At 40.4% G+C, this 23497-nt stretch overlaps 1 protein-coding gene across 2 annotated transcripts in view; it reads left to right on the top strand.

The window, feature by feature from the left end:
• The first annotated feature begins 5540 nt into the window (after positions 1 to 5540).
• The window catches only part of SETD2 (SET domain containing 2, histone lysine methyltransferase), a 94893-nt gene continuing 76936 nt past the window's right edge, over positions 5541 to 23497 (top strand). The window contains exon 1 of one of the 2 annotated variants that reach the window (XM_037528019.2): positions 5541 to 5811. In XM_037528019.2, coding sequence (XP_037383916.1) covers positions 5741 to 5811 — 71 coding nt within the window. In that variant the 5' untranslated portion in view covers positions 5541 to 5740. The remainder of the gene's footprint in view (positions 5812 to 23497) is intronic. The other variant, XR_005128415.2, reaches the window with a different exon arrangement.

Here is a 23497-nt window from a genome sequence, read left to right as displayed (position 1 = left end):
CTGCTGGTGCAAGGGGTTAAGCACCGCACTATGAAGCAATTGGAAGCCTCTGCAGCACGAGTTCGATCCCTGGCCGTCCAGGGAGCAACCCACATGGTGCAGCAGACCTCTCCTGACTTGCCCGCTGCTCCCCTCAGCAGTGTACTTTGGTCAATCTGCCTTTCTGTTCCCCACTCTGTCTCTGTGAATTCTCTCACCCCCCCCATCTCTGGCCTGTACCCCAGTTCTTATATGCATAAATAAATAAATCTTTAAAAAAAATTTTCCCCTATCTTCATAACTTCTTTTGTATTTGTCCATTCTATTTTATTACTGTTAATTTGGAAATTATATACTCTTTTAGGAGTCACTCTAGATACACTTCAAAGAGTAAAGCTTAAAGTTAATCAATACTTTTATCCTCTTTGCCTTGGAAGGACCTTGGAAAATTTTAACTCTTATTATCTATCACTCTGCCTATCCCACTTCCAATTCATGACTTTGTTGTCCAGGATATTAGCTCTATTTGCTTTACTTTATTAACTACACAAATTATATATTACTTTATGTGGTTAATGTTTTTTCGTTTTAACTATTTATTTACCAATTTCTTTGCTCATCATCCCTGCTAGTATCAGGGAGTATTTTCTGTTGGTGATAAACTTTAGATTTCTTTGTCTGAAAAAGTCTTAGATCAGATAACCTGGTTCAAATTCTGGCTCTATCACTCCTTAGTCATGTTACCCTAAATAGGTACCTTAACCTTGGGATCTTTGGTTTATTCATTAGCAAAACTGAGATAGTCCTGAACAGTTTCATTCTCTGCTGAGACAGACAAAGCTGGGAGTGAAAGATATAATAAGCTCCTGATATGAGTTTTCTGCAAGATCTAAACAAAATAGAACATAACAAACCCTATAACCACATTCCCGATCTTCATAATCTTCATAATTTGCTTCATAATCTTGTAGAGACCATATTAACACAATTTGAAAAAAAATATCTAATAACAATATTGCTATATACTTAAGGATTAAAGTGTGTGGCTCTTTTTTTAAAAAAAATTAGGGCTTGACTTATTTTTTAAGAGTTGTATTATTATTTTTAAAACAAAAAGAAGTTTAATAATAACATGTATACTTCCTGTATATGTGGGAGAGTTACACTAAGACTGAGTAATTCCAAAATTGTATTATTCTTTATTGAGGTAACATTGACTTACAACGCTATATATGATTTAGGGATATAGGTTCATAAGTATTCATATGTATGTTATTACACCATGTTTACCACTAAAGCATAAATAATCCTCCGCAAAGACCAATGGGCCTCCTCCTCAATTTGCTCCCCTACTTCAGCCTTAATTCTGCAGTCAGATTTTTAGGGTTTGTTTTGTCTATTCATTTGTTTTGTTTCTTTATATTCTACTCAAGAGTGAAATCTCTTTCTAAACTTTTTTTTTTTTTAATTTTTTTTTTAATAGAGGCATGTTTTATTTTATTTATTTATTTGTTTGTTTGTTTTTGTTTTGTTTATACATGCACTGGGTACAGTCAGAAGCGTGGGAGGGTGAGAGAATTCACCAGAGCCAGAGCGGGGAGCAGAGCAGGCAGAAGGACCGAAGTACACTGCTGAGGGGAGCAGCGGGCGGCAGGAGAGGTCTGCGCGCCATGTGGGACCCTCCTCTGGTGGCCGGGGAGCAGCCGGGGATCGAACCTGCTCTGCAGAGGCTGCGGGCAGCTTCGCAACCCAGCGCTCAACCGCTGCGCCACGGGGGAGGCCCCTCTTTCTGATTTATTATGCTTAACATAATCCCTTCCAGGGCCTCCCGGTGGCGCAGCGGTTGAGTGCTGGGTTGCGAAGCTGCCTGCAACCTTGTCAGCGCCGGTTCGATCCCCGGCTGCTCCCCAGCCACCGGAGGAGGGTCCCACATGGCGCACAGACTTCTCCTGCCGCCCGCTGCTCCCCTCAGCAGTGTACTTCGGTCCTTCTGCCTGCTCTGCTCCCTGCTCTGGCTCTGGTGAATTCTCTCACCCTCCCGCGCTTCTGACTGTACCCAGTGCTTGTATAAATAAATAAATAAATCTTTAAAAAAACCCCAAAAAACATAATCCCTTCCAGTTCCATCTATGTTGTCACAGGTGGCAAGAGTTTTTTTTATCTTTAATAACTAAGTAGTATTCCATTGTGCATATAAGCCATATCTTCCCTAAGGTGCATGGTTCTTTTTAGTCAGAACTTTCAAGCTCATGGTTGACTCATAGTAGCTTACAAAGGTGACTTTTACAGAAAAAAGTACTTGCCTGGATGTCAGCAGCTTGTTAACCACTACACAATCTATTAACAACAGAAAAATTCAATGTACACACTTTAAGAGTTTCTAAAAGAGAAAGACTAAAAATTAAGGTTTTCAAAAAAAAATTAAGGTTTTCAAAAAAGCAGCATAAGTAATTACCATTAAACATTTGGTACAGGGCCTCCCCGGTGGCGCAGCGGTTGAGTGCTGGGTTGCGAAGCTGCCCGCAGCCTCTGCAGCACCGGTTCAATCCCCGGCTGCTCCCCGGCCACCGGAGGAGGGTCCTGCATGGCGCGCAGACCTCTCCTGCCGCCCGCTGCTCCCCTCAGCAGTGTACTTTGGTCCTTCTGCCTGCTCTGCTCCCCGCTCTGGCTCTGGTGAATTCTCTCATCCTCCCGTGCTTCTGACTGTACCCAGTGCTTGTATAAATAAATTAAACAAACAAAATAAATAAATAAATAAAAATCTTAAAAAAACAAACAAACAAACATTTGGTACATACAGCGATAGATACTAAAAAATATGAGACAATTATGCTTTTGCCTATAATGGATTTATAAGAGTTAAAAACATATTATCTAATGAAAATTAACAAAGTAGTATGGAACATAAAAGACAACTACGGAATATAATAACAAAAAGGAAGGTGTTGACTTGATACAAATATGTTAATAGGAATTATGGAAGGTAGAGTTCAATGTAAGTCATATTGTCTTCTTACCTTGTGCTGAGAAATAGATTAATCGTTAATAAAAATTGATTGTAATTACACTTTTTTCCCCCCTTAAGTAATTCCAGGAGAAAGAGTGGCAGATTTGTGTGTGAAACAGTTAAACTTTACTAAAGACTTCTCTACTTGGCTCCATGCCCTTTCTTTTGTATACTGATAAAATGTAAATATTCAATTCTGTATAACTTCAGGTACCTACATACATTGATAAGGTAGCTAATTTTTGTTGCATGGCTATTGTTTACATGTACTAGTTTCTCAGATATTATCCTATTTCATATTGCCCAAATACTGACATGTTGGTAGTATATATTTCTATGCTACAGAGCAGCAAATAATACATTTAAACCACCAGATCCCAATAGTTCATTTGCAGAATGATACACTTTATTTTGAAAACCATCTTTATCATATTTTTAATCACTGGAAAGGAATTAGTTTCGGTTATAACAGAATAATGTGTGAATCTATTAAAACTAAGCAGCAAACCATCGTTAAAAACCTCTATATAAAGGCTTACAGACATGTTTCTATTCTAATGCTAGGATGGACCTGTCCAAATTTATATATTCTCATGAGAAAAACCACAGAGAATTTAGGTAACATTCACAGTCTGTTAAGAAGTGGCCCTAGAGACTAAAACCTTGGAGTCAGATGGACTTTGACCTGAATGCTAGGTCTAAAGGCATGAGGAAAAAAAAAAATGCTAAAAATAATCTCCAAGTGAGAAACAATGATGATAAATCACTCATAATCATTGCCAGCATACATACAGGTATACACACACACACACACACACACACACACACACACACGATATAAAGAGCTAGTAAGGGATGGCTACTCTTTTGGATCATATTTCGGTCATTATGGCAAGTACTGTCCCAGTGGGTTGGGGCTGCTAAACAAAATAACAAAGACTGGTGGTTATAAGCAACAGAACTGTATTTCTCACAGTTCTGGAGGCTGAAAGTCTGAGCTAAGGATGCCAGTATGGGACCTTCCTGGTGGTGCAAGGGTTTAAGACGCAGAACTGTGGAACTGTCCTGTCCGCAGCCACTGCAGCACGAGTTTGATCCCCGGCCAGGGAGGTGACCCCTATGGAGCAGAACTCTCCTGATTCACCGGCTGCTCCCCTCAGCAGTGTATTTCAGTCAGTCTACCTGTTCTGCTCCCCGCTCTGTCCCTGGTGAATCCTCTCAACCACCGCCTCTCTGGCCTGCACCACAGCTCTTGTATGCTTAAATAAATAAATCTTTAAAAAAAAAAAAAAGGATGCCAGCATGGTTGAGTTCTGGTGAGGGCCCTCTTAGGGGCTGCAGACTGCCTATTCTTGTATCCTCACCACTAGGTTGAGAGGAGAGAGCTCTGTGGGGTTTCTTTAATAAGGACACTAATCCCAATCATGAGGGGTCCACCCTCCCGACCTAAGTACAAAAGGCGCCCACCAAAAAGACCCATTTCCTAAAACCATTACCTTAGGGCTTTACTATTTCAACAGGAATAGGGTGTAGGGTGTACACAAACATTAAGTCCAAAACACATACTTCACCCGATTCGAAATTATAGTTAAAAACAAAACCCACAAAAGAACTGATTCTATGAACTCCCAATTTCAAAACGATCGACTGCTATCAATTCTTCAACGTCCTGAGGCTTAACGGCTCTATGCATTCTTGTTTCTCCTTTCAACGATAAAACCCGTGGTCTTTCCAAGTTATCCTATCTAATCTCACTAGGCGCTTTTGCAGCAAAGTGAGATGTTCTTTTTTAAGAGGAAGCGTCCCTCAAAGCCCCAAGAACCACGCCGAAGACGGGTTCTGCAGCCTTCCAGATTTTGGGGTGGGGGCAGAGGATGGCTCCGAGGTGGAGGCCAAGGGTTGCCGCCCGGACGTGGCAGCCGCAGGCGGAAGACCCTGCCGGAGGCGGGAGCGAGGAGGGGTCCTGGGAATCCCCTGCCGAGCTCGGGCTCGAGACCTGCTGAGGGGGCGAGCCGAAGAGGCAAGGGGAGCAGAGAGAGAGAGAAATAAAGGAGAAAAGCACCAACTGGGTGAGAAGCAGGCGGCCGCGTTACCTTAGAGCCCCAGGCCCGGGGAAGGGGCTCTCGGCGCCGGCGCCACTGCGGACTGCGAGACCACGCGAGGACAGTGCTCGGGGCGGCGGGCCCGCAGGCTAGCGCCCAGCGGGCTCGGGCTTTCCCCCCGAGTTGCCCGCACCCACCCCGAGGCGGGCCCAGCGAAGCCTCAGCCTCGGGCCGGCCGGAGGGAGGGGTCGCGGCACCGCCCCTCCAGGTCCGGGGCGGGCCAACTTCGCTCGGGCCCCGGGCTTATTGTTCCGGGAAGCCGCCGCCGGGGTCCGGCCGGGCCGGCTGACTTCCCCCGAGCCCCGCCCGCCCGCGCCCGGGGTGGGCCCGCAATTTCGGGCGCGCACAGCGGCGACTGACCGCGGCCCGTGCGTGTCTCTTTAAGGGGCCGGGCCTGTGCGGCCGAGGGGCGGGCGGGGTGCGCGGCGCTCCCTGTGTGAGTGTGTGGGGGTGAGAGCGGCGGGCGGGCGGGCGCCGGAGGGAGGGAGGGAGGGAGGGAGAGAGGGAGGGAGCGAGCGAGCAAGCGACGCGGGCCGCTCCAGCCGCCGCCGCCGCGGTCGGACCTGCGGCCTCCTCCCCACCCCTCTGTCCCCTCCCTCGCGTCGCCCAGCCGCGGGGAGGGGGCTCGCGTCGCCGCCCTCAGCCGCTTCCGATGAAGCAGCTGCCGCCGCAGCCGCCTCCGAAAATGGGGGATTTCTACGACCCGGAGCACCCGACCCCTGAGTAAGTATCAGCTCCGCGGCCTCCCTCTACCGTCGGCCGCCTCAGCTGGAGCCGAGGGCGGCGCGTCCTGACGGGTGGCGGCGCGAGGAGTAACGGGCCCGCGGTGGACTCGCGCTGGCGGCGTGGGGAGCAGGCCCGCGCCGCCGCCTCGGGCCGTCTTGCCTGGGCCGCCGCGGGCCGGCGGTTGGGCCCGGCGTTGGCGCCGCTGCTCGCGTCGCAGCGGCGGTTGGGCCGGGCCGGTGGGGGAGGGGCGCCCAGGGCCTCCGCGGCCGCGGCCGCCGCAGCGTCCCCACCGACCCCGCCAGCCCCGGGCTCAGAGGTCTCCACGGGCAGCCCGCGGCCGGCTCGGGCCCCGCTGTAAGGGAAGGCGCCGACTCTGAAGAACCACGGTGCCGGACCCGGTGAGAGGGCGCCGGCGGGGGTAGGCCGCGAATCCTCGGGCTCGGGTGGAAGCCCGGCCCGCAGCCCGGCCTCCCGGCGACGGCAGCTCGAACCGGAAGGGCCTAGCGCACAACGCTCGGCTCCGGGCCGCGGAGGGGCCCGCGCTGCACTCTCGGGGTTGATTTTTTTCCTCCTGCAACTCGAACCGGCCTCGGAGTGTTTCCGACTAAATATCATGCACCTTTGGCACTCGGGTTTTGTAATGGTGGCGAGATTTGTGTGGCCGCGATGTTGAGGTGACACCGGGTTTGTTTTTCCGTTCGAAAATGAAAGCCTTCGGAAGGACATACATTCTCTTCCAGATTATGAGATTTGCACACTTTCGGACTTTCTACTTTGGTAAACAGGAACCTCTTACCCTAAGTGGATGACTTTCTACTTGTGAAGACAGTTAAAAATCAAGAATCGTTTGAGCATTCTCTAAAGAGACTGTAGAAAGCCGAAATACAGTTTTGCCCAATAATATTTTTTCAGCCCAGGACTGTTTTACGTTTCTGTTGAGGGCTGTATCTGCTACTGTATCTAATGCCTCACGAGAGCTTCCACTCCAGAGTCTGGATTCACTTTTCCCTGTGCTCTCACAAGACTATTGTCTTAAAAAGCTATTCTTAAACTGCGTTTGCTGGTGTTGAAGTCTGGACCTACGAATACAGGACTCTTTTCAAACTAAACCGTTGATAAGGATTTCAAATGAAGCTGTCACTTTTATGACTAGAGTGATTGCAGGAGATTTGCTCTTATGACACATTTTTACTTTAGCTCTGCTATGGCTTTATTTATTTTTGAACACTTTGCCAAATCTATTCACCTAGGTCCAGAAATGCCTGGATCTTACTCGATAGTTCTTGGGTTCAGTTGCAACACAGAAGGATTCTCTTGGTGTGTTGATGGTTATCTCTGCACAAAAAGAGAAATAATCATTCAATCTTGCTAAAATAAAACCAACTCTTAGTTGCAATAGTATGTTGTCTCAACGAAGCTTTATATTTCCTTGAGTTCTTACTTATAGGTTAACATTCCCTTAATTAGTTTACTTTGATTTACTACACTGTCATCCAGCTAAAAAAGCTCATGATAGGAGCTTTGGGTTTGGGACTTGGAAAATCTCAAAAAAATACCGTGCATGGTGATCCAATAAATACTTATTGAACAGTTGCCCTGTACAATATATGTTAGGTCCTAAAGAGGCTAATTGCCTTCTTTCAGTTTCTTTTAGCTGGTAGTTTCTTACTCTTCTTGGGAGGAAAACATAATTTTCATACTGTGTGGAAAAATGGACACAAATGCATCTTTCAATGGACAAAATGGGGGAGGAATCAAGGATATTTTATTGTTTATACAAGGTCTTAGAGTTTTTATTTTCACTGCTTTCCTGTCTTCAATGCTTTGGATTTCTCACATTTCCCTCTGTGTTTGTGTGTGTGTGTGTGTGTGTGTGTGTGTCTGTCTGTCTGTCTGTCTGCATGGAGTATATAAAGAATTAAAAAATGTTTTTTGTCATACTACTTAACTGAAAGGAATCTTAGTAGGAATGTTGAATAGTATCACCTTTTTTACAGATGCAAAAACTGAATCCTAGAGAAGTCAAGAGACAGTGAACTTTCTGTGGTGAAATATATTAAATAGTGTTTGTATTACTGGACAGAAAATTCAGTATAGTGTAGGGTTAAAGAAATTGGATTTCAAAGCCGGACAGACCTTGATTCAAACACTAGGTGAACCTTGGACAGATGACTTCATCTCTCTGTGCTTAGGTTTTCTTTCATCTTTAAAATAGGTATACGAATAGTAGAATAGTAGCAACCTCATAGTATTTTGGGGAAACTTGAATGAGAATAATGTATGGAAAGCACTTGGCACAGAGGGGCAAGTCTAAGTGATTCTAGTTGGGGTCATCAGGGAAAGCTTAAGGGGTCAATTTTAAGTCAAGCATGAAAAGAGTAGGTGGGCTTGAGTGGGGGTGACATGTCTGGGAGAAAGAATGACCATGTACCCTTTTTAGACATCAGTTTGAAGTGGTTCTTAGATACATGAAGATGTTGAGGCTCCACATGTTAACTCAGTTTGAAGTAACAGCTGGAACCTGATGTTCTGTATTTGTCTTGTACTCTTTAAAACAGACACAGCTGTAAGACCTGACTTTTTGTGACATACAGGATTGTGTTTTAGGTGAAAATGGCTGTAATCACCTGAGTATCTGTGTATTAGGTGTCTACTATGAACAAGCCCAGGGCCAGGTGTTGAGGACACTGCAAATTAGATCCTGTCAGAGCCTTCAAGGAACTCTTCTAATGAGAGAGACAGGCAAGTACTTTACAGTGATAGAAGTGTTGTTCTTTGAAAATATGCATGTCAATTTGGTGCCAAACATAGACACACTTGGGGAGAGTGGTATACAAAACAAAATTTTGTCCTTGTGGACACCCCTCCTAGTGAGGGGTGATGATAAATTATATAGAATGCTTTGGAAAATGGGCTAGGTAAGAATTACTGGGGAAGATGTTGCAATTTAAAATGAGGTGAATGGGTAAGCTTTTTTTGAATGGTATTTTAACAAGGACTTAAAGGGGAGAAAATCAGCCATGTTACTATGTCGGGGTAAAACATTTCAAGTAGAAGGAATATGGAGTTAGCTACAAGGCACTGAGACAGACCTAATGAATTCTGCCCAGGATGGCTAAAAAATGAAATGAACAAAAAAGAGTAATAGTAAATTGGCTCTGGGTGGGTGTAGATTCATAGGACGTTGTAGAGGTACTTATAAGGACTTTTCCCCAGAGTTTTCAACAGAGGAATGACATTGTCTGCTTTCAGCTTTAAAAGGATCATTCAATTTGTACATGGTAACAACTGAAGCTGGGAGAAATGAAGCTGCTTATCTAGGAGAGATATGTATGTTACTTGTACCCAGGAGGTAATGGGAGATGGTGAGAAATAGTTGGATATATTTTGAATATCAAACCACTATGATTTGTAGCATGGGAGAGAGGAGTCAATGATGATTCTAAGGCTTTTAGTCTGAGCTGTTGGGAAGATGGTGTTACCATCAAGTAAGGTAATTATGAATGATTATAAGAAGAGCAAGTTCAGGAAATGAATCAGGAGTTTGATTTTTGATATGGTAAGTTTAACATACCTGTTAGACATTCAGGTTAAATTAATATTCAAGTCAGGAGTCCCGGGGAAATGTATATTTTATAGTCATGAGTTTAGGACCTACTGTAGAAAGGAAGAAGGACCCAGGATAGGTCCTGTTAGACTGCAGGGTTAAAAGCATTGTTATAATGCACAGTGTAGAGGTCTTCACATGAATGGCATCCATAAACCTCTCACTAGAAGTTAGCATTTCTTTTAATTACTAATGTAAACAGCAAACCACCATACTTTTAACAGTACTTGTGATTTTACTACTAGTACAAATTACAAATATTTTAAAATTTATTATATATACCAAAATAAGTTCATTGCATTAAGAAGCATATCTGTTGTTATGTCACACATTAGGGTTTTTAAATTTCCAATGTAATTAATATTCTTTGTTAATCATGTATTTTATATATTTTTTAAAATACTAGGCTGAGAAAACTTACAGGTTGCACTGACTACCAAAATACCCAAGGCAGGAAAAACTAAATCTCTGGGTTCTGGAGCCATAGCTCCTGGTTTATAATCTCACCTCTTTTACTTAATACAATAACTATATATCTGGGCATGTTTCATAATGACTCGTCCTTATAAAGTGGGGAATCATAATACTTTCTGTCAGAGATTTATGAGGATTTAAGAATTAGGACACTGGTAGCTCTTTAGTATTGAATGGAAAGATGCAGGTGCCATGATGTGGAAAGTATGGTGAATTTGGCAACAAGTAAAACTTAACTAGGAGAAAATATTTCACCATTTTCAAGTAAAGTACAAAGCCATGGAGATAAATCAAATTCTCATAATTTGCCTTTGTTGCAGTGGGGATAGAGATGCCATAGGAAGCCAACTGAGAGAATGTATAATGTCACCAGATTCCACATATGATCTGAACCTTCAGTATCTTCAGCAGCCAGTAAATGAGCGAAATTTTTTGTTATTTTATGAGAGAAGCAGCTTTGTGGTGAGAGAGGTAAGGTTCTATAGGCCATTGTACCCTTTTTGAGCTACTGAGATACATAGGAAGCCGAACTATTACTTACAGGTTTCCTGGTGTATGTGGAAAGCCTGATGAACTATCAGTACTTAGGATAGAATATACCTCTACAGTGTTCATGTTCCTTTTTGCTCTTGGCTTTTCTAGATTTCAGGGTGAACATTCTTCTACTGAAACATCATGTCTTTAGAAAGATATCAAGCAACTGTTGATACAGTTCTGTTTTCCTAAGAAATGTTCAAACTGCCAAACATACTATATACGTGTAAGGTTATCAGTCTTACTTTCCTAGTTTCCTTAAAGTCTTTTCTGCTATTTTTCACTGTAACAGATTCTTCTTAACTTATTACCTCTTTAAAAACTGAAATGTATTTTGATTTACTATTTAATAAATACTTGTAATTTTTTTTTAATTCTGATATATCCATATTGTTTCATGAACATTGTCAGTTTTTGCAAAGACTATGCAGAATAGTCATAAAGTAGATGGCAGAAGATGGCTAACCTGCATTAGAGAATCAAAAGTTGTCCAGCTTCATCATTTCTGTTCATTCTTCTAGAGTGGAGTACCTACTTTTGTATGGTACTAGGAGCTGTTATTGTAAGGCCCTGAGAGACAGTTCATATTAGAAATTAACCATTTGTGTCTAGAATCACCAAAAATCAGGCTTAGATTTTTTTTTTCTTTCCAAGAAAGTTCCATTGGGATGAAGGGGAGGCGCACTTATTTTGAAAAAATTTTCAAACTTGCAATAATAGTATAATGCAGTTAAAACTATCAGTATACAGCTATGGTTGATAGTGTAATTCCCATATACTTTTCATTTAGATTGGCCAGTAATTGAAATTTTGCCACACTTTATTTTTCTATAAAAAAAATCTAAAAATTTATATATATTTATTTTTGACTAAACCATTTGAGACTAAATTGCAGACATCATGGCCCTTCCCCCTAAATATTTCATAGTTTTAGCTAAGAATAAGCATTCTCATAAGTTTAAAGCCCAATGTACAATAATCAGATTTAGACAATCTAACATTTATAGTGGTACTGTTACTGATTTATGGTTCCTATTAAATTTTGCCAGTTGTCCCAATAGTATCCTTTTTTTTTTTTTTTTTTCCCCAGTCTGGGATTACACATCACATTTAATCATCGTATATGTTAGTCTTATTTTTTTTTAAATATTTATTTATGCACACAAGAGCTGGGATACAGGCCAGAGGTGTGGGGGGTGAGAGGATTCACCAGAGACAGAGTGGGGAACAGAACAGGCAGATTGATGGTAGTACACTGCTGAGGGGAGCAGTGGGCAAGTAGGGAGAGGTCTGCTGTGCCAGTGGGTAGCTCCCTGGCTAGGCTGGAGAGTGGCTGGGGATCGAACTCATGCTGTAGAGGCTGCGGAGAGCTTCATAGGTTGCATCTGAACCCCTTGCGCCACCAGGGAGGCCCTGTTTTCATGGATTTAAATGAATGTAGTTACCTTGTGTAAGTTTTGGTTATTGTATGCTAATAAGCATTTAATTCCTTAGCTTTGAAATTCATTATAATATACTTTATATTTAGTGTCTTTTTAAAAAATCATGCTAATGTTTATTACAATGATGTCTTCTCAAACTGAGCAAATATATTGGTCATTTAGTTGGAGGTTTAAAATTGGTCTGAATTGTTATATTTTTTATTTTAGGATGCTTTTTCTGTCAGATGCTAGCATCTCCCAAGTGAAAGTATCCTTGGCATGAGTGTTAATAGGAGTGTCATCATACTAACTGGCTGCTGGGAGTTCTGCTTACTGAAGCACTGCTGTGGACTTCTAAGAACCTAGAGCAAGTGGTGGTTTCTGACTGTAGGTCTTCCTGCTGCCCACTTCCTGCTCAGTACCTTTAGAGCCTCTGTTGGAGGACAGCTGTATATATATTCATCACGAATTTTTGTTCATGGTTAACTCTTTGGAGACTCATGGACCAACATCTATTTTGAGACTTTTAGCTGACATTTGATAACTAGTTATTAATTGCATACTTTAGTAGGCAGGTGATGTGAGGTTAAATTTTTTAAAACAAATTTTGCATGAATGTAAAGCTAGCTTTTTTCATAAATTATATAGATTACTGCAAAAGCCCTTTGTATGGAAATCCATTTATTCTGATCTTGAGCTCACACACAGACTTTTTAAAATTGCCTGGCTAAAAATAAAACTTCTACTAATTTATCCATTCTAGACTGAAATAGCTATGCCAACTCTAAAACATAATAAGCAACACATTTTACGGTAGGGCTTCTGTGTTGAAAATTTAGCTAAGAATGATCTATAGTAAAGACATGAATTTTGTTGAAGTAAACTAAAATATTTTGTTAGAAATAAGTGAAAATGTGCCCCTGAATTTTTCTACACAGTAACTGTAATAGGTATACCTTTTAAATTTACATTTATTATGTCGTTGAAAAATAAAGCTTTTCATTGGCATATAATTCATAGAATATCAACACGTTGAAACACAGTGGTAGTTGAATATAAAGCAAGTATTTCTCCTATTATAGTATAGTATTGCTCATGTGCATTATTAGAGACAATGAGACTATCAAGAAATACTTGGTGCTCATATTTCTCCACCTCTCTTTCTTATTAGAGAAGATAATGATAGTGTCAGAATATGTAAAATTGGGATAGGAACTGGATCCTGGCTGAGGTAGGACATTTTTTTGAGTTGTACGTTTGCTTGCTGCAAGTCTTGTTAGCTATAGCTTTCGTGAAATGTACCCATTGCCTAAGTATTTTATTTTCATGTAAATATTTTTATAATTCTCCATCTTTTAAGATACTTAGGATATTTACTAATACAAAACATCAAAAAATGCTGACATTTTGTTGAAAGTTGTCTGTCTTACCATTCATAACTCTTGCAAGATTTATACTTGCTTGGGCCTCCCTGGTGGCGCAAGGAGTTAAGCACCGCACTATGAAGCAAACTGCAGCCTCTGCAGCATGAGTTCGATTCCCAGCGGGCCAGGGAGCCACATGGCGCAGCAGACCTCTCCTGTCTCGCCTGCTGCTCCCCTCAGCAGTGTATTTCAGTGAATCTGCCTGTTCTGTTCCCCACTCTATCTCTGGTGAATCCTCTCACCCCCCTTCACCTCTGGTCTGTACCCCAGCTCTTGTATGCATAAATAAATAAATCTTTAAAAAAAAAAGATTTATACTTGTTTGGTTCTGTTGCTAGGATCTGAGGGACTTTGTAGGCCCATGTACTATAAAATCCAGTGACTATGGAGAATATGTTATAGGGACTTAATCTTTTAAATAAAGAAGTCCAGTAATTAGTAGCTGGGGATATACACTAGTACTGCTTAGTCAGTGGTTGAATTGATCTGATTCTTGATAACTAACTTTAATTTCCTGATCATGTGAATAGCAGCATTAAAAATTACAAATGTCTGTTGTAAGACATTCTTAGATAACTGTTAACAGAGGTCACGGAATTGAGAGGTATGTGCTGAGCCAATAAAAGGGATTGGTGTTCAGAGCACTTTTTAAATGCTGCTTCTGCTGGTCTTGGTGGAGATGAGCTGATGAATATTGGAAATCTCATGATGGTGCTTGAGGGAGAAAATGAGTGCTGCTTTAGGTGGGTTAATAGCTTGTTTCATGCTAGAACAGTTCCTTTCTCCCAGTCTTTTTAGTTGTTTTATACTTGTGTATTTTATACTTGTGTATACTTGTGTATTTAGTTGTTTTATTTTTTTTTATTTTTATTTTTTTTTAAAGATTATTTATTTATACAAGGTTGATTGATTAATTGATTTATACAAGCACTGGGTACAGTCAGAAGTGCGGGAGGGTGAGAGAATTCACCAGAGTCAGAGCGGGGAGCAGAGCAGGCAGAAGGACAGAAGTTCACTGCTGAGGGGAGCAGCGGGCGGCAGGAGAGGTCTGCGCGCCATGCGGGACCCTCCTCTGGTGGCCAGGGAGCAGCCGGGGATCGAACCGGCGCTGCAGAGGCAGCGGGCAGCTTCGCAACCCAGTGCTCAACCGCTGCGCCACGGGGAGGCCCTGTATTTAGTTGTTTTATACTTGTGTGTTTTATACTTGTGGATATCGTAAACTATGCCCTGTTCTTTACTCTGGTTTTGTTGTCTTTCTACTCAATTCCTTTAGATCAATAGTTGATTTATCTCCTTATGAATACTAGGGGCCAAAAGAAAGTAAGGCAACTGTAGATGCAGTGATAAATCAAGGTGTGTTTTTGGATTATACCATAAAGCTGTGACAGTGAAAAGTGGTAGAAAACTTGGTACACTAAAAATTGAGGCTTTTATTGTTCTCCAGGACAGCAGATGCTTTTTTATATATAGCACACAAAATTTTTATTTTCAGTTTTCTAAGCTTTAAACTATATGAAACAATTCTAAAGTTATATTTAAACGTTTTAAAATCACAATTGAGTCATTGAAACGATGTTTAGAAAAACTAGCTGAGATTGAACTTGTGACTTTTAATTTATTCAGCTAACATTTGTTGAATGCCTACCTTGTGATAAGGATACAGAAGTAAGTACAGTGAGTAATGTGGGTGCGGGATGCTCTAGGCTACACTAAAGGGGAGGTTACAGAGGGAAGATTGTCCATATATCTTCTTCCAGTTAGAGTCTCTACATTTGCTACCCAGTTCTAAATTGCTGAGCAGTATATTGATATAAGGTGCTTAGTGTTTGGGCAGAGGCCTTATTATATTACCTAATGATTCCTCTCTCCTGTAACGTCCAATTCCCTTCTCCCCCTTAATTTATACATTACCATGTATCATGTATGTGAGAAGATAATGCCTATCCCTGTACAAATCACAAAGGAAAAAGGGTCAAGGAAGTTCAGGCTATACTCACTAGCTAGTTCAGAGGCGGTGCCATATCTGAGTCTAATGCTCTCTTTTGTTACCAATTTGTCAGACTAACTTTTTTAAAAAATGATATTAAAAAATAACATTTAGAGTAGCTGCCATTCATAATCAACTGGATTTCTGTATTCTGAGTTGTTTTACAACTGGATTAATCTTGAGGTGCTAATAGTAGTCTCCCCTTTTCCTAAAGGATATGTTCCAAGATTACCAGCAGATGCCTTGAAAGCATGGGTGGTACTGAACCCAGTGTATACTTTGCACCTGTGATAAAGCCTAATTTACAATTTAGGCACAATAAGAGATTAACAGCAGTAACTAATGAGAAAAGAACAATTATGACAATATACTATAATAAAAAGTGAATGTAGTCTCTCAAAATATTTTATTGCATGTAATTTTTTTGTTTTTACTGTGGTTGACTGTGGGTAACTGAAACCAGGGAAAGTAAAACTGGATAAGGGGAAACTGCTGTAGGGTGCAGGGGATTCCCTAATTGAATTGGTTCTTCTCTGACTTTGTAAGGATTAGAGGCCTTAAACATTTCAGCAAATGTGGACCACCCACATCTACCTTCTGCCAATTGCTTTACTTTTTATTTTTAACATTTATTTATTTATGCATATAAGAAGTAGGGTACAGGCCGGAGGTGCTGGTGGTGAGAGGATTCACTAGAGACAGAGTGGGGAACAGAACAGACTGACTGAAATACACTGCTGAGGGGAGCAGCGGGCAAGTCAGGAGAGGTCTGCTGCGCCATGTGGGTAGCTCCCTGGCCAGCCTGGGATCCAACTCATGCTGCAGGGGCTGCAGATAGCTTCACAGTGCTGTGCTTAATTAACCCCTTGTGCCACCAGGGAGGCCCTCTGCCAATTGCTTTCAATAGTCTGAAATCTTAGGTGGAAATGAGATGCTAGGAACTTTTTTTACTCCCATAGGAAACTCAAGCCTAGTTTTCATTCCCTATATCAAGGAAAATCAGGAAAGGTATATAAGTAGATAACTTGCCTTTTGTTGGGAATAGTATTGTTTATTTTATGCCTTTATCACACCATGCTGTATTCTTGTACCGTATTGCTGCTTGAACTACTTTTATTATGAGTGCATGCTGTGTCCAGGTGGTGAAGGCAGTCCTAGCTCAAGGATACTGCTAGGACTTGAGTAGTTTTTGGATAGATGAACAGAAACCACAAATAGCCAATAATAACTATCTGTGGGAGCCTAGGACGCCAGAGACCTGATTCCTCATTGCTTATACAAGGGAATCAGAATAGTGTTGATTAACAGGAAAGGATACTATTATGGTTACTTTGAAATAAGAAACTTGTATGTGTCTTTCTTGTATGTGTTGATATTTTTCCTACTTGAATAGTTCGGGAAATGGGGCCTTTCTGCCTTACCCTAACATTAGAGCCCGGACTCAGTGATTCCGACTCCAAAATGGGCATTTCTCAAGTGCTTATTTATTGTAATGTGGAGGGAGATGTGTACAAGGTTAGTTAAAAATTCGAATTGAACCTAGATCATGCTTTGAAATTTCTGTTAGTACATTTTCTCTTGTATTTCATTAAAAGAAATTTTTTAAAATATTTATTTATTTATTTATACAAGCACTGAGTACAGTCAGAAGCGCGGGAGGGTGAGAGAACACACCAGAGCCAGAGCGGGGAACAGAACAGGCAGAGTGATGAAATACACTGCTGAGGGGAGCAGCAGGCACGGCAGGAGAGGTCTGTTGCACCATGTGGGACCCTCGCCGGGCGGCCAGGGATCTAACCAGCGCTGCAGAGGCTGTGGGCAGCTTCGCAGCCCAGTGCTCAACCGCTGCGCCACCAGGGGAGGCCCTCATTAAAAGAATGTTTGAGGGGATAACATTGTTCTGTTTTAGTGAAGCTTCATGTTAGTTATATTATAGTTTGAGACTAGATTTGCTAAACTAATTGTTTTTGGAGCCCATCAATGAAACTTTGATTTTGTAAGAGCCTATAAGGTATTGGCAAATTGGCCAGTGGGCCAAATCCTGTCTATCTGTTTTTATAATATCTTTATATTTTTCAAATGGTAAAAGTATCAGAAGAATTATAACGTTATGATACAAAATTGAAATTTCTCTATCCATAAATAATGTGTTGTTGGAACACAGCCATACTCATTAATTTACTTATTGTCTATGGCTATTTTTACACAAAAATGTCAGATGTCAGAGTTGAGTAGTTATGGCAAAGACTACAGGACCTGTAAAGCCTGGAATATTTATTTTCTGCTCTTTATAGAAAATTACATACACTTGCTACAATATACTAATGAAAATTCATATATATGGTCTATCCCAATTTCAAGCTTTTTTAAGTGGTTTGGTAAGAAGCTCACTGTACCCCAAGTTGGCATTAGAGTTATGTTGGAATAATAAATTATGTTTTATGTTCTTTTTCATTATAGACTTTTTAGAAAGGAACTTGAAACTTATAGCTTGCTTTTCTTTGTCAGAAAAACAATTTAATATCAGGAGTTGGTTAAAAGGGTTTTTAGAGAACTGAAAAAATGAAAAGTGGACATAGACATAATACAGGAAGGCAGGAAGTAACTACCAACCCTAGGCCTGTGAGAAAAAAGAGAAAATGTGTGGTTTCCAGTACCTAGATTTTTGAAATAAAGCCCTCTGGAGCTCTGAGACCTCTGAATAGAGTTAGTGAACAACTGGTGCTGGTGTCTGTGAGGAATCAGAATCAAACTGGTCTGGATTTTGTAGAAATCAAACAGCAATGGAATCATCAGCAGTGTGAAGTTGCATTGATGGACCAACATACGTATATAACCAACAGGAAGGAACAAATTTCCTCTTATTCTACCAGCCTTTCAGTCTCTCCTGGCACCAACTTTTAGTGCCAAAGAAGAAATGATTCTAGTGTATTTTTGGGAATCTGCCCAACAGACCAAGGTAAACAAAACCCAGGATTTCACATTAAAACATGGCCTCCAGAAGGGCTCAGTAAGAGGGGAACAAATAGATATCATAGCCTTTGAAAGGGAGGTAATGGTCAAAGGAGAACAAGATTGAATGTTCCTTTATTGTAGTAACTTCATAGAGTCAAGGGAGAGGGATTGGAGGGAGGTTAGGAAGGAGCACAGGGGACTGTGGTGATGGTGCAAGGGTGAATTGAAGGAAATTCTATGGGGACTACACCTGAGGGGGGGAAACAGATATTGTTTAAAAGTGAACAATGATGTAAAATATATATAAATAAAAAATATGGAAAAAATGTTGCCCTTTTATAAGTTAAAAAGTGATTTCTATTGCTCTTTTGCCTGCTTGTGCTTCTTTTCTTAACCTTATGCCTTTCAAAAATGCAGCTCTTGTCTTTTAAGATTGCTGGTCTGTACAGGTGTCTCTTTCCTTCTTTCCCTTTTCTCCATAAACTTGCCCTCCAAAAGGTGATTTCTAGAAATTCAAACTATAAAAGTTGTGCATCAGCGTTCATATAGTATATACACAAATTGATGCTGAGCAATGAACACCTGAAATTTGTAACTATTATAATGCAATGTTATGTTAATGAAAAAGATTTGACCAAACCGGTAATTGGCATGAACACATAAGGAAAACTAAACAATTTTGACTGCACATTCCCGTATTGGAATATAACCTTGCAACAAAATAAATAAAAATCTTAAACTGTATTCAGTAGTCCTTTTATAAAGGTATTTTTTTTTTAAGGATTTATTTATGCATACAAGAGCTGGGGTATAGGCCAGAGATGCAGGGGGTGAGAGGATTCCCAGAGACAGAGTGGGGAGCAGAACAGGCAGATGGACCGAAGTACTGAGGGGAGCAGCAGGCTAGTCAGGAGAGAGCTGCTGCGCCGTGTGGGTTTCTCCCTGGCCTGCTGGGGATCAAACTCCAGCTACAGAGGCTGCGGATTGCTTCATAGTGCAGTGCTTAAACCCTTGCGCCCTCAGGGAGGCCCAATAATTAGTATTATCGATGAAACTCATAAATACAGCAAATGAATTATTCCATTAATGCCATTCAGAACTGAGATTTTCAGCATAAAAGAAGAGATAGAAGTTTCAAAATAACTTTTTTTTAAATCTTTTTTTAAATTTTGATTTTATTTATTTATATAAGCACTGGGTACAATCAGAAGCACGGGAGGGTGAGAGAATTCACCAGAGCCAGAGTGTAGAGCAGAGCAGAGCAGAGCAGAGCAGGCCGACTGACAAAGTACACTGCTGAGGGGAGCAGCGGGCGCAGCAGGAGAGGTCTGCGCATCATGTCGGACCCTTGCCCCGGTGGCCAGGGATCGAACCGGCATTGTAGAAGCTGTGGGCAGCGTCGCAACCCCGCGTTCAACCGCTGCACCACCGGGAAGGCCCAAAATAAATAACTCTTAAATACAAGTTGGAAAGATTAGTATGAGGTTTTCTTTTTCTGAAATATATTGGTATAAATGGCCAACAGGTATATGAAAAAATGTTCAATATCACTTATAATCAGGGAAATGCAAATCATAACCATAATGAGATACCACCTTACACCAGTTGGGTTGAGCCTTCCATTTTGAAAATATAAGCATACTAACCATACTGTTCGGTTTCTTGCCTTTTTCACCTAACAGTTATCTTCTGGAATTATTCCAGAGCAGTATACAGAGCTCTTCATTACTTTAATGTGCATACTATTGTGTAGATGTATCAGAATTATGTGGCTACACTGTTGATGTATGGACTATTTCCAGTCTTTTGATCACATGAATCACCCTTGCATTTTATTTTAATACCATTTTCCATGTATGAAATAATGAGGAGTGGCATAGGCAGTGCATTGTAATACACACTGATCCTACATTATCACTGACTTTGCTTGTGAGAATGTTTCAGGATTTGTGTATTTTTAACATCATTTTTCATTTTTGTACAATGTATGCATTTTCATCTCCATTATGTTAGTTGACTTAGGTTGTTATACCTCAGACATTAATTTTCTGTTGTTTGGAAAATGCTTAAACTTTTCCACAAATCCAGAGAGTACATGACTATTTTTATTGCATTTAGGGTTTTGTTCTTAAAGGAAATTGAATTTTTTTAAAAGATTTATTTATTTATGCATATAAGAGCTGGGGCACAGGCCAGAGATGTGGGGGTGAGAGGATCCACCAGAGACAGAGTGGGGAACAGAACAAGCAGATTGACTGAAATACACTGCTGAGGGGAGCAACGGGTGAGAGAGGAGAGGTCTGCCTCTCTATGTGGGTTTCTCCCTGTCCAGCCGGGGATCTAACTCGTGCTGCAGAGGCTGCGGATTGCTTCATAGTGCGGTGCTTAACCCCTTGCACCACCAGGGAGGCCTGAATTTTGTTTTTTTTAATGTCTTTTGATTTTAGTTTGATATTGGTATGCCAGAAACATTCTGAGTTGCTATAGTCATTGTTACTGAAGCAAAATATAGCCATAGAATTTTTTTTGTATTCATATTTTTAAATTTTATATATATTTTACATTATTTTCATTTTTGCATAATGTACACATTGTCATCTTGGTTATATTCCCCATACAATTCCCACCCTGCTTATTTTGACCTTAATCCTTCCTCCCCTAGCCATAGATATTTTTAATAGTTTTTATATTTTTAATATAATATTTTAAATTTTTAATATTTTTAATAGCAAAATTGCTTGTGAACATGAAAGAATAAAATTCATTTCAGGAGCATTTAATATTAACACCAATGTCAAAGTTTTTTATCTGTTTTCTTGTGCTTTCTGATTTCAGGTCTTGACTATTCAAGTCTTTAATCCATTTGCGTTCATTTTAGTATATGCTATAAGATAGTGGTCTAATTGCATTCTCTTGTTTGTGGCTGTCCAATTTTTCCTGTACCATTTATCGAAAAGGTTTTCCTTTCCCCATTGTATGCTCTTGGGTCCTTTGTCATAAATTAGTTGCCTATGTATGTGTGGTTTTATTTCTGGGCACTCAGTTCTATTCCATTGATCTGTATACCTGATACCATACTGTTTGATTACTGTGGCTCTGTAGTGTAGGTTGAAGTCAGGGAGCATGATACCTTCATTTTTGTTCTGTTTTGGCTATGTGAGGTCTTTTGTGATACCATACAAATGTAAGGATTTTTTGTTTTATTTCTGAGAACAGTGCCACTGGGATCTTAATAAGGACTGAATTAAATCTGTATATTGCTTTATATAGATTGGCTCTTTTGACATTATTGATTGTTCCTATACATGAGCATGAAACATGTTTTCATATCTTTGCATTTTCAGTTTCTTTCAGTGTTGTATTATCATTTTCAGTGTACAGGAACTTCACTTCCTTGGTTAAGTCTATTCTGGGTATTTTATACTTTTTACTGTGATCATGAATAGTATTGTTTTCCTCATTTATCTTTCTGTTTGGGTATAGAAATGTACCAGGTTTTTGTGTATTGATCTTGTAGCCTGCAACTTTATTGTATTTATTTATTATTTCTAATACAGTGGCATCTTTAGGGTTTTCTGTGTACAATATATCACTTGTATAAAGTGACAGCTTTTCCCTTATAATCTGGCTACTTCCTATTTTTCTTGCTTAATTGCTCTGATCAAGGCTTCTAATACTATGTTAAATAATAGTGATGATATTAGTTATCCTTGTTTCTGATTTTAGAGGAAAATCCTTTAGTTTTTCCCCATTGAGTATGATGTTGGCTATGGGTTTGTCTTATATGACCTTTATTTTTTTTAGGTATCTTCTTTCTGTACCTGTTTTAAAGAGAGTTTTTATCCTAAATGGATGCTAAATTTTATCAAATGCTTTTTCTGCATTTATTGAGATGAGTATATGCGCCTTTTTTTTTTTTTTTTTTTAATATACAAGAGGTGGGGTACAGTCCAGAGTCACGGGAGGGTGAGAGGATTCACCAGAGGCAGGGCTGGGAGCAGAACAGGCAGACGGACCGAAAGCACTGCTGAGGGGAGCAGCGGGCGAGACAGGAGAGGTCTGCCGTGCCATGTGGGAGTCTCCCTGGCTGGCCAGGAATCGAACCGGCACTGCAGAGGCTGCGGACAGCTTCACAGCACTGTGCTCAACCCGCTGCGCCACCGGGAAGGCCCGGTCTTATGCTTTTTGTCTTCATTTTGATGATTTGATAATCACATTGATGGACTTGTGTATGTTGAGGTGTCCTTGCATTCCTGGAATAACCCTCACTTGATCACATGGTGTATGATCTTTTTAATGTAGTGTTGTATTAAGTTTGCTAATGTTGTTAAGGATTTTTGTGTCTGTTTTCGTCAGAAATTGACTTGTGTGTGTTTGTGTGTGCATGTGCTGCCTTCATAAAAGAAGTGAGGAAGTAAGTATTCTCTCCTTTTAAGTTTCTAAGGGTGGATATTAAATCTCCTTTGAATATTTGGTAGAATTCATCAGTGAAGCCATCTGGACTTTTGTGTTGGAGATTTTTGATTACCCTTTTAATTTCTTTACTTGTCATAGGTCTATTCAGATTTTATTTCCTCATGACTCAAAGTTGTGAGGTTGTACTATTCAAGGAATTTTCCATTTCCTCTAGATTGTCCAGTTTGTTTCTATACAGATGTTCGTATTAGTCTCTTGGTCTTTTGTATTTCTGTGATAGCCATTGTAATGGCTTTTCTTTAATTTCTACACTTGATCTTAGCCAAAAGGCCGAGAAGCGATCTTTTCTTTAATTTCTGATTTGATTTATTTCAATCTTTTCTAATGAGTCTGACTGAAGGTTTGTCAATTTTGGTTATTTTTATAAAACTTTTTTCATTGTTGATTTGGTTTTTTATTTCATATAGTTCCACTTTGGTTTTTATTCTTTCCCTCCTTTTACTGACTTTGGGTTTTATTCTTTTTCTGGTTCTTTGAGCTCAAAGGTTAGGTTGTTTATTTGAGCCTTTTTCTTGTTTGGTGAGATTATCCTTTGTTGCTATCAACTTCCCTCTTAGTACTGCTTTTTCTGCATCCCAAAGATTCTGGTATGTAGTATTGTCATTCTCATTTGTTTCCAGATATTTTGGTTTTCCCTTAAATTTCTTTAGTGGCCAACCAGTTCAGTAGCATGTTGTTTAATGGCCATGTATTTGTGGTTTTCCCTTTTTTCTTGTAGTTCATTTCTAGCCTCATATCATTGTGGTCAGAGAAGATGGTTGGAACAGTTTTGATCTCTTTAAATTTGTTGAGATTTGTTTGAAAT

This window comes from Talpa occidentalis, unplaced genomic scaffold (genome assembly GCF_014898055.3).
Source record: "Talpa occidentalis isolate TD23 unplaced genomic scaffold, MPIMG_talOcc4v2.1 talOcc4.10, whole genome shotgun sequence".
Lineage (NCBI taxonomy): Eukaryota > Metazoa > Chordata > Mammalia > Eulipotyphla > Talpidae > Talpa > Talpa occidentalis.
The sequence above is the reverse complement of the archived record's forward strand: the minus strand, read 5'-3'. Positions and strand labels throughout refer to the sequence as shown.